General features: G+C 45.6%; 1 protein-coding gene across 1 annotated transcript in view; it reads right to left on the reverse strand.

The window, feature by feature from the left end:
- Positions 1–310: 310 nt before the first annotated feature.
- Positions 311–12,246, reverse strand: part of LOC310773364 (NACHT, LRR and PYD domains-containing protein 3-like) — a gene marked incomplete at both ends in the record, with an annotated part of 57,702 nt that continues 45,766 nt past the window's right edge. The window contains 3 exon segments of the mRNA XM_083633233.1: positions 311–1,043; positions 1,383–1,556; positions 8,945–9,115. Of these exon segments, the coding sequence (XP_083489359.1) occupies positions 311–1,043; positions 1,383–1,556; positions 8,945–9,115 (1,078 nt within the window).

Here is a 12,246-nt window from a genome sequence, read left to right on the forward strand (position 1 = left end):
AATCCTCCACCTCTGCCAGAGGAGCGAGGAGAGCTGAAGAAAGTACAGTTTGGAGGAAGAAGTTCGGAGAACGGCAGAAACTCACCCGTCTGGAGCCAAGTCTCTGTTACAAACATAAAGTCCAGGCTACGGGAGGTGAAGAAATCGTTCAGCAGGAAAGTCTTGTTGGCTATCGACCTAGCGTTTAGCAGAGCTAAGTGGATGCTAGGCTCTGCGCTAGCCGAGGTGCGTCTCAGCGGCCGAAGAAGATCAAAATCCACACCGCCACTGAGTCTGCGGGGCCTACAGTAGTGGCGCAGGGGATCCAGCGCTAGCACCGGGGGAGCGGGTCGGCCAAGGAACACAGCCGAGCCTGCCAGCCTGGGCACAGCGGTGTGCCAGGTGCGAGCAGGCCAGGTGTTGTCACAGGGCCGGACGAGGAGGCAGCAGCAGGCAGGCCAGGTGCTGTCGTTGGGCCGGGCGAAGAGGCAGCGGCATGGGGCTGTCCAGGGGCCATCATCAGGCCGCGCGAGGAGGCAGCAGCAGGCAGGCTAGGCGCTGTCGTTGGGCCGGGCGAGGAAGCAGCGGCATCGGGCGGGCCAGGTGAAGTCATCAGGCCGGGCGAGGAGGCAGCAGCATCGGGCGGGCCAGGCGAAGTCATCAGGCCGGGCGAGGGGGCAGCAGCATCGGGCGGGCCAGGCGAAGTCATCAGGCCGGGCGAGGAGGCAGCAGCAGGCAGGCCAGGCGCCGTCGTTGGGCCGGGCGAGGAAGCAGCGGCATCGGGCGGGCCAGGCGCCGTCATCGGGCCCCGTGAGGAGGCGGCGGCAAGCGGGACAGGCCGCAAGCCAAGCGGGTTTGGCAGCCCGGCATCAGGAGGAGCCGATGTGTGCGGCAGCAGGGGCCCAGGGACAACAGAACGGAGCCATCGACCTCTGAGGAACAGTGAGCGTCGGGCTGCGGGGAGGTAGCGTCCATTGTAAAGGAGACAGTCGCCGATCACAGACGAGGAGGCCAGCAGGTAAGTCTTTGTTTTGGCGAGTACACCGCCTCGCTTTCCCCGTCTTCTGTAGCGTTTTTTCCGCGGGAAGGCGGAAGGGAGACGGCGTAGGTGGGCGGGAATGTCCAATAGAACAGGAGGGAGATACGTTGGTTGCTCACCCAAATAATGTAGCGTTTCACCAAATGCTCTTATATTTAGAAGAGCTTGGCGATCATATACCAGTAGAGTAGAGATGTCCCGGCAGCAGACACATAGAAACAGGACAATTGCAAACAGGAAGCTAAGCAGGCGGTGTGGACGAGGCGGACGGCTAGCCAACACAGGCGCCATCTTGCTCTGGTAAAGTAAACTAGGCCAGGCTGACTAGTTAAGTAATAATATAATAGTAAAAGTACATCCTGACCTGAGATTCTCCAGTCTACAGTGTGGACTCCCCAGTCCAGTAGAGAGCAATTTCAATCCAGAATCCTGCAGCTCATTGTTACTCAAGTCCAGCTCTCTCAGACTAGAGGACTGTGAGCTGACAACAGAGGCCAGAGCTTCGCAGCTTCTCTCTGACAGCCGACATGCACTCAGCCTAAAGGACAAGAAGACAATCATGTGGAAATATTATTCTGTTATATTTAATGTCATTATTGTATTATTTCTACTGACAGATTGTATTGATGAGGCCCTGGCCTAAAGCAGGTCCACTGTGGTTGCATGGTGCTGTATGTAGGAGGAAATCCCTTCACAACTTATGGACACCTTAATTGTCTCCATCTTTAAAAGGATGGCATTATCCATAATCAACCCTCTTTGTATCATTATTCATCTCAGTAATATAAGCACATGTGCAGTTTTTACCATCTCTATCTGTTTTGGTAAATATAAATGGTAAATGGCCTGCATTTATATAGCGCTTTTATCCAAAGCGCTTTACAGTCAGTAGGTACATTCACCCATTCACACACCGATGGCGGCAGGTTACCACGCAGGGTGCTGGCACTCCAACGGGAGCAATTTGGGGTTCAGTGTCTTGCCCAAGGACATTTCGACATGCAGACTGGAGGAGCCGGGAATCGAACCACCGACCTCTTTTATCCAAAGCAATTAGTGGACGAGACGCTCTACCTCCTGACGACCCTCTCTACCTCCTGAGCTACAGCCGCCCTCTGTGTTTTCCTCACAGAGAAAAATGCTCACGCTGCTGCGTGCAGAAACTCCGCCCCCGCCAGCTGCAAGTCATTGGGCTTGTGATTCTCTGTGGATGTGCGCATATATAAAAATTAAAAATAAACAATAACAACCACCCTCGGAGCAGATTCCGTGTCTTGAGCAGAACGTCCGCAGTTCCATTATGACACGTTGTGACCAGTGGGCAAACCCACCCCCTTTCCCCTGAAGATGCGGAAGTCTTTGTTTAAACTGTAACTCCTTAAATGGCAACTTGAGGCAGGACTCAGAAGTCCCATCATTCCTGTTAAAATGCCCCACTTTGTCACAGTAATTAAATATCTTTACAGCCTGGACCGAAACACACTTTTGGTCTAAAGAACTAATTTCACCTTTTCATAACAACTGTGGGGGTCTCATATCTTATATAACTCGCCCGTTTGGAGTAAAATAGATGATAGAAAAGAGGGTGATTGACAGATCACCTGTCCAGTGATAGCGCAGCTTGCCGATCACGGACCAATAGCAGGCGGAGCTGTGGCTCGGGGAAACTCCCATTTGACGTGAGGTGTGGAAGGACTCAACCCATTCCCTCCCACTCTGCTGATGAAAAATCAAGATGGTGACGGCCAACGTTTGAACTCCGCCAGGGAGAATAAATTTAATGGGTGAGCTACAGTACATCCATATTATTTATGTCTATGGTTGTGATGTAAAACACCTCACAACAGAGCGCGTTGCCAGAGGAGGAAATAGGAGCTCTCTGTGAGGAAACCATAGAGAGAAGGTAAACACTGCCCATATGTGCTTACTTTACCGAGATTATTGATACAAAGTGGGTTGATTATCGGTAAAGCCATCCTTTAAGAAGGGTGACAAGGCAGGGCGCAGGAATTACTGCAGCATCTCCCTTTTGTCCACCACTGGGAAAACTCTAGCTCGGGTTTTGGCAAACAGACTCCCCAGACTCCTTGGTTCTGGCAAAAAAAACATCAAAATACTGAGACTGTTGCATGACATGTCAGCCACAGTACTCAGTGGCGGTGGTGATGAAAAATAAATTTAAGGTTGACACTGGAGTGAAGCAGGGCTGTGTCATTGCTCCTACCCTGTTCTCCATTTTCATTGCCGCAATCCTACATCTCACAGGTAAACATCTGACACAAGGAGTCAGAATAATGTACAGGACTGACGGTCAACTTCTCAACATCAACAGATTCAGGGCCAAAAGCAAAACGACCACCATATCCACTGCACTCTGGAGGCTTTCGCCAAGGCATACAATACTTCAGACTTCAGACTTCAGACAACTTTTATTAATCCCAGAAGGGCAATTCAGTTTCACAGCCTACCCAATACCTTCAAAAGCTCACAGTGAGCTACAAACTTCAGACATGACAGGATGTAACGTAACAGCATGACATAACATAAACAAACAAATAATGTCAGAGATAACAGATCAGACTCATATAAACATGAACAAGAAATAAAAAGTATACATATATTTCTATATGTAAAGACATGAGAACATGTATAAGAAATAAAAGATATATATCTATATATGTACAGTATGAGCAAGCCTAACCTGTTCGTCACAGACAGGATACGTACAGCCTGTTGTGCGCTCATACTGTATGAGTGAAGGCATTCATTTAAAATGACTACTGTCTGTGTTTAACAGCCTGACAGCTGAAGGGAAGAAAGACTTGGAGTACCTGTTCGTTCTCCTAGGGGGCGCATAGTAGCGCCGGCCTGAAGGCATCAGAGCAAATTCACTGGACAAAATGTGGCTAGATTGTCTTATGATCTTTTTTGCCTTCTGTACCACACGTTTCTCCCAGATGGAGCACAGGTTATTCTGCTGGACTCCAATAATCCTGGAGCAGACCTTGACTATAGCGTTTAGGCTATTCCTGTCCTTCACAGACAACACGTTGAACCAGCAAATAAATGAAAAATGTAAAAGACTTTCAATAAAAGATTGATAAAAATTACAAAGAATGGTGTCACAGACATTAACTCATTGAGTGCCAATGACCAATTGAAAAAGTAACGTTCAGTGCCAATGACGACTAAAGTCGTCAATTGCGTTTTTTGACGGTGGGACATGGATCAAAGCCAGATCCATCTCCTGTAAAATTTTGGGGCATGTTGAATGTGTATAACCTATTTTACCGACCCATTAGGTGGCGACAGTGCTCTCCAGATTAGAGAAAGGCAAGGAAAAAAGAGAGAAGAAGTCATGGGAAACGGAAATCGCATCGATATGCATGAAGCATAACGTTAGCTGTGCCTGTGAACAGCAGTCAATCTGCTGCCACAATTGAGCCCCTCCGTCTCCGCTGCAATAGCCCCTCCATATGATTTAGTTGCCGACACCAGCGTCTTTCTGAAAAGTTACATTATTCTCAGCTGGGAGCCGGCGACACGCTGTGAAAAAGCGGGGGGATGCAGCGCACTTTTCAGTGCAGACAGAGCAAACGCAGAGCGAGAGCAAACGCAGCAGAGCCCCAGAGACACTCCCACGGAAGAGGAGGAGGGGGGTGGGGCACGCAGAGCAGCAGAAAGCCCAGAAAGCCCAGAATCGGACGCAGCTTCATCCCAGCTCACAACCGAAACCCCAGAAACGAGCGAGCCCGATCCAGACTGCCCCGACGAGCGGCCGCCATCCAGGCAGCAGAGACTCGCCTGACACAAGCAGCACTCAGAGCGAGCAGAGCCACCAGAGACACACCCACGGAGGAGGAGTTTGGAGTAGAGGGGGGTGGGGGTGCTGTTATATTGAAGGAAATTACTGTTCAGATGTTTCAGGTCAGAAAATATTAGCTTCAGAGTCAGTGATTTGCTTGAAATGCTATATTTCACAAAAGGCTCAATATCTCAGCTTCTAAATGGAAACGCCTGTATTTGCTGTTTTTGACCTATCTTCTCCGGCTGATAACTAAAGAACGGAAAATGATATCAATAAACTTTTTTGCTGCTGATACAATAGAGTCTCATCGTTCTTTGTGCGTGTTCGGGGTTTACATAGTAATATCACACAATATTCTGTGGGCCTTGAGAAATCACTGAAAACGCTCTGAAACTCTGGGAGCGTCCGTTCTCCAAAAGTGGCTGGCACTCAATGAGTTAAAGGAACTGAGCTTCCGCATTAAGTGGATTCTTTCCTGACCACGCTTGACAATAGACTCTGTGTTCGCCTCAAACTTGAGTTGAGAGTCGAACACTGTTCCTAGATATTTGTATGTCTCTACGATTTCAACATCCACACCATGTATGATGCTAGCTTTTGGTTTGTCACAGTTCTTCCTAAAGTCAATAATTAACTCCTTGGTCTTGGCCACATTAAGATCAATAAGATCAATAAGATCAATAAGCTTGGTCTGGCTCTTAACACGTTCACTGCCGTCGACGAGATATCTCGTAAAAAAAAATCCAACGGTTCACTGCCGTCGACGAGTTATCTCGTAAAAAAAAAAATTGACGGTGGGACGTGGATCAAACCCTTTTACATCTCTTATAAAAATATGGGAGCCACCGAACGTGTACAACCCATTCCACCGACCCACTAAGTGCTCTCCAGACTAGAGAAAGCCGAGCCAAAACTGCAGGGAAAAGCGTGAGGAAACCATTCTCATACTGTAGAATGGTTTGGCGAAAACGCTTTCGCGCTGGCGCACAACGGTGGCGCACAACGGTGGGGGGTTCCAAAAATAGACTGGGTGCAACACACTTTGAAACACGCAGCATAAAGCGAATCGCACAAAGCTTCATCCCAGCTCTCAACCGAAACCCCAAGAAACGAACGAGCCCCATGCAGGCTCGCCCGACGAGGGGCCGCCAGGCAGCAGACAGGCAGCAGAAACTCGCTTGTGACACACCCGCTGCAGAGCCACGGAGAAACACACAAGGAGGGGAGGAGTTTGCAGGAGAGGGGGGTGGGGGGGGGGGTGCTGTTATATTGGACTAAACTATCTCTCTCTCTCTCTCTCTCTCTCTTTCTTTCTCTCTCTCTCTCTCTTAGCTTATGCTTACTGTGGAATAAGTGTACGCACGCACGCACGCACGCACGCACGCACACACACACACACACACACACACACACACACACACACACACACACACACACACACACACACACACAACACAATACAGTATACACACTTGCCCAAGGGCACCCATAATCACAGGCACGTGAGGTGGTTCTAAAAATCCATTTATCTCAAAACTCTCTGAAAATCTCTGAAACCATGCTGTATTCAACTGCTAATGCCTACATAACTACTAACTCTACAAACTAACTCTTTTAGACAGAGAAAGCACACATTCTATTAGTTATTTTGAGAAATTTTGTGTTCACAAAGTCCTAGCAGAAAATAATCCTCGGCTCTTGAAAGATGAGCCAGAATCCTCAAAAAAAACCTTGGCAGAAGCTACCTACAGTAAAAAAAAAACTGTTGGCAGTGAATGTGTTAACATAAAAAAGCCACCACCCAACAGTAGCACCCCCACCCCATCCCCAATCATCTCCGTTGACAGTACCAGACTGGGAAATGTGGACCACTTTACATATCTCGGCACTGGCAGCATTCTATCCTCCAAAGCTTGATTCTGAAATACACCACCGAGACTCAAGACTAAGAAAAAGTCTGAAAACCACGACTTCCAGCCCAGGACAAAAATCCTGCTCTACAAAGCGGTAGTGCTGCCCTGGCCACCCTACTGTAGGGATCAGACACCTGGACCACATACAGCAGGCACCTGAAGGCACTCGAGGCACATCACCAGCGATGCCTCAGAAAAATCCTCAAGATCAGCTGGGAGGATAGACGCACCAACACCTGTGTCCTTCAAGAAGCCAATATCCCCACCATCACTGCCACTATCGCCCAACACCAGCTCAGATGGACTGGTCAGATTCAGATTCAGACAACTTTATTCATCCCAGAAGGGCAATTTAGTTTCACAGCCTACCCATCACCTCCAAAAGCTCACAGCGAGCCACAAACTCCAGACATGACAGGATGCAACGCAACAGCATGACATAACATAAACAAACAAATAATGTCAGAGACAACAGATCAGCCTCATATAAACATGAACAAGAAATGAAAAGTATACATATATTTATATATGTAAAGACATGAGAACATGTATAAGAAATAAAATATATATATCTATATATGTATGAACAAGCCTAACCTGTTCATCACAGACAGGATACGTACAGCCTGTTGTGCGCTCATATAAGTGAAGGCATTCATTTAAAATGTATACATCATCTGTATGCCTGACTCTCGTATGCCAAAACAAGTCCTATATTCCCAGCTACTCATAGGAAAACATGCCCTGGGAGGTCAAAAGAAAAGGTACAAGGGCATCATTAAAGCCAACATCAAAAAGTGCCACATAGACCTCAACACCTGGGAGGTCACAGCAACCAACAGGGCATCCTGGAGAAAACGTGTCTGTGACGGTGCTGCACTATACAACCACAACCTCCACTGTGCTGCAGAAGACAAGTGCAGACTGAGAAAGGAGAGCCCCCACCAAGGCCCAAACCAAACCCACGACCACGACTGCCCACACTGCACCAAAATATGTGGCTCCAGGATTGGCCTCTTCACCCACCTGAAGACCCACAAGGACCCAGGAGGAGGACATTCTTACTCTACCCCGACGAGTGATGATGATGATGATGATGATGATGATACTGAGCTGTCAGGAGCACTAACACTTTGAAAGGGAGATTATATGCACATCACATATAGGTGCAAGGCTATAGCAGGCAAAACTGCAGTATTTACACTCACTGCAGTTTGATTTGGTTTCCTAGAGCTTCAGCTGGACTTAAACAGGCATAAAACGCTGTAACTACACTTACTGTGTGTAGTTACTGCGGTTCTGATTGGTTTTTGGTTGGATTTTGTAGATACTGCAATTTTCCCGCTCTTTCCATAACAAAGCCCAACATATGAATCACTCATAATGGCGCAATCCTGAGGAAAAATAATATTGGAGCTTGCTTTGAAATGCAAATATCCTGAAAATGTAATATGAGCCTATATTAACTTTTCTACGTGCTCCCTGAAGGCTTCAGTGCTTGTACACCTCTCACATCATAACAATCACCAAGGCATAATCTTTGTTCTTCTCACTGTGAATCCCTCTGTAGTTATACAATCCAATGAGGATTCCCTGAATTTCTCTTACTCATCTATTTAAACATTTTAAACATGTAAACAATAAAACAATTAAATACAGATATAATGTGGTATCGAAATCAAAACAGATTATTATTTTCTCGTGAAAAACAAGACAGGAAAAGGACACTAGATTGTAGTTACTGCGCTTTGCATTTGTACTACCTATACATCTGTTTAAGGTAATACACAGAGTGCAGTATCTGCATTTTTGCAGGCATAGGTCAAGTAATTGAACATGTTTTTTAGCCATAAAAAATCCTTAATGTATACATATATAATAATAATACAAATAAGCGCATTATCACTTTTCAACCTATAAGTCATTTGGCTGGACAGTCAAAAAAAATTTGAAGCCATTTTTCTCAGTTTCCTTGTTAGGGTAGTTACTGTGGTTAGGATTTGTAGGGTAGTATGGAGAATATCATCAACAAAGTTCATCGTTATTCATTTGTATAGAGGATTGTGTGAAAAGATGAGAATTTTCTAGATCTAAGCCTCTAAAACCAGATCATGTCATTCATATATATATGAATGACATGATCTAATATATATATTATTCATATCATATATTCATAACAGTACTTTATTAAATATAATGTCTCACCTGAGAATCTCCAGTCTGCAGTGTGGACTCTCCAGTCCAGCAGAGAGCAGCTTCACACCTGAATCCAGGTAATTGTCACTCATGTCCAGCTCTCTCAGATGGGAGGGGTTGGTCTTCAGAGCTGCGGCCACAACTTGACACTCAGTCTCGTTCAAAGAGCAACCCATCATTCTGAATAAAAACAAAGGAGGGGTTGGACTTCAGAGTTGAGACCAGTCTATCCCATTTCTCTTATCTGACATCAAGTGGTTCTTGGTCTATCAACTGGAAGAGCATCCAAAAGCTCTTATCCTGCCATGAGGAGGGAGGAGAGATCTGTGAGGAGCTCTGAGCAAGGAGACACCAGACCAGACTTCCCGGAAGATAATTTCCCAAATGCAGGGTGGCAGGGGAATATCCGAAATGCAGGGTGGTCGAGGGACTCATAAATCATCAACACTACAAATGAACGGCACCACGTTAATTAGTCCGCCCCGTAGCGCAAATGTGAAGAAGCTCAAATTAACGAGGTTTTAGAGAAAAAAAGTGCAAAGCCATATGATACTGATATAACATTAATGTAAGAACATGGGGAGACTAAATTACGTTTAGTTCAGGTGTTCAGTCATAACTCATTTTAGTTGTGAATGGAAAGGGGGGGCAGTTGTAGCTGTGATCTGCTGCCACTGTCATTAGACACGGACGTGGCTTCATGTGATGCTTCAGACGGAAGGACATCTCATTTCTCTAACCGCACATTTCCTCGTTTCGTCTCTCCTGTTTCTCCTTGTTTCCTCCATACCTCCTCAGTGGGAGGGACTAAGACACAATGAAAGGACAGAAGAGAGGCAAAGGTGATGCAATTAAGAGAAATGGGATGGACCCCAGGACTTCAGAGCTGAGGTCTCTGAGAGTTCACAGCCACAATGTCTGTTTCAGATGTCCGATGAGTGATTATCAGAGACTAGCATACCAATCAAAACATATACAGCATACTTCTTCTACTACTACAACATAATAATAATAATAATAATAATTTGTAGTATAGAATTCGAAATTATAGAATTAGATATAAGCAGAAACCAAACAGAAAAGAATACATAAATGCTATTATGAAATCATTTTTGTAAAAATGAGTAAAAATAATAATATTAATAGTGATATTAATAATAATAACAAAAATAATAACACTAATAATAATAATAATAATAATAATCAGCATGTCGAGTTCAACTTCTGGTAAAACAACTCAGTAAAACAGCCTGACACCATTAGAGCTACAGATTTGGTTGGGGTTTACTTTCAAAATTTTGAGCCTACAGCAGGCTTTCCCAACCTTGAGGTCAGGACGCCTGGGGCCGCATGGAATTCAAATGTGGCATAATAATAATAAAAACACCACACACAATTTTACAAAAAACAAATATTCTACGTATTCTACATTGTTTTTAAGTGTTTCTTAGGTAGGGAGGTGGTCTGTTTAACGATATGTTGAACTGATCTGTAGGCCAGCTAGTGGAGTCTGTGTGTTAACCAGATATAGCCCATATTTGTAGCCTACTTAGGTCTTGTTACATTGTCAGTATGCATTGTTAAATTTGAGTCATTGTTTGTTCAGTATTAATTTGCAGCCTTGTAAAATACTAGTCTCTTAAAAAAGATGGTTGGCTCTCGCAATGTATAAATGCTTCCGCCTAAACGTCTGTAATTTGAGCACGGAAAACTTGGTCAAAACAGAAAGGGAAGCTCAGGGAAATAATGAGCGATGATAGGGGGATGTCTCGGATGTCCCGCCTGAAGGCAGTTGATTAGAGAAATATGAGCGGATGCTCGTATCCGCTCATATTTCTCCAATTACCGGCTGGTCCTGATGCCGTATCACCCTCTGCCCTGAAGCCCTGTGCTGACCAGCTGGCCCCTGTATTCACAGACATTTTCAATTCCTCAGAGACCTGCCACGTACCAGCATGCTTCAAAACATCAACCATAATCCCCCATCAAAAAAAGGCAAGGCCCTCTGCACTTAACTCATTCATGGCCAGTTTAGGACTGCCAATATTTAGCACAGGCCAAAGATTTTCATAATTGTTGGTCATCTTTCAAGACCCACAGTAAATTATCTATTAGCACCAAAGTGATTTGCAATACCTCAAAATGAAGATGTACGTCTCTGGGTTCACCAGGAAAAAAAGTGAGCTTTTAGCATGTTCTGTACTCTACTTATAGCCATTTATATACACCCTGTTTTCACCAAAAAGGTCTCTCTGAGAAGACAAACAGGAGAAAAGGCCATTTGTGTAAAGGACACAATCTCAGGCAGAACTCGCTCTCAATTATTTTATTTTGAACTGTATTGACATCAGACATGTAAATATTATTCGTTATGACACAAATGACAAAAAAAAAAAATATATATATATATATATATACATGAAGTGCTTTTTTTACATTCAACAATAAAGTTTACTCAGTGTGAGTGAGTGTGCAGACAGACACACAGACAGACAGACAGACAGACAGACAGACACACACACACACACACACACACACACACACACACACACACACACAGAGAGAGTTCTGTCCACAGCTGCTGCTGGATCCCACCTCCTTCCCAGGGAACACTATTGATCGCCCCGCAAATTAGCATAGGAGGGGAACACCAAACTGGTCTGAGATCAGCGTCTAGCCTCCTCTGCCTCTGCATCGTTTTCCTCCTCTCGTTCGGGCTGGGACGAATGCTGCAACACAGGAACGGGGTCGGCTTGGCTTTGGGACCAGGCGCTGGAACCGGATCGATCATGTTGGTTTGACTACCGCGAACAACTCAATCCAGGTTCGCCCTGCAGCAAGGCGACCCGCGCAGCGCGCCGAGGGGCGTTTCAATGGCGTTTCTCCTCTATGCAACAGGCAGCATTTCTCTGTTTTCTCCTCCTCTTCCATTTCAAAACAACAGCTGCGGTATGTGTTTGATAACGTGTTGTAGGCTTGGCTTTGAGGCTAGGGACCTGATAACATGTCACAGGCTGGGGAAGTCTTTGAACTACGCGCTGCACTAATAAAAACAAAAACACGTCAAACACGTCATTGGCGGGGAGGGCTATTCCTGATAACACATCAAAGACGTCTTTGGCGGTGAATGAGTTAAAGACTACAGACCCGTCGCCCTGACCTCTGTGGTCATGAAGTCCTTTGAGCGCCTTGTCCTGTCCTACCTTAAATCCAGCACAGACCCACTCGTGGAACCCCTACAGTTTGCCTACAGAGCAACAGGTCTGTAGACGATGCAATAAACATGGCCCTCCACCACATCCTCACACACC

Source organism: Poromitra crassiceps (genome assembly GCF_964638095.1).
Source record: "Poromitra crassiceps genome assembly, chromosome: 3".
Classification (NCBI taxonomy): Eukaryota; Metazoa; Chordata; class Actinopteri; order Beryciformes; family Melamphaidae; genus Poromitra; species Poromitra crassiceps.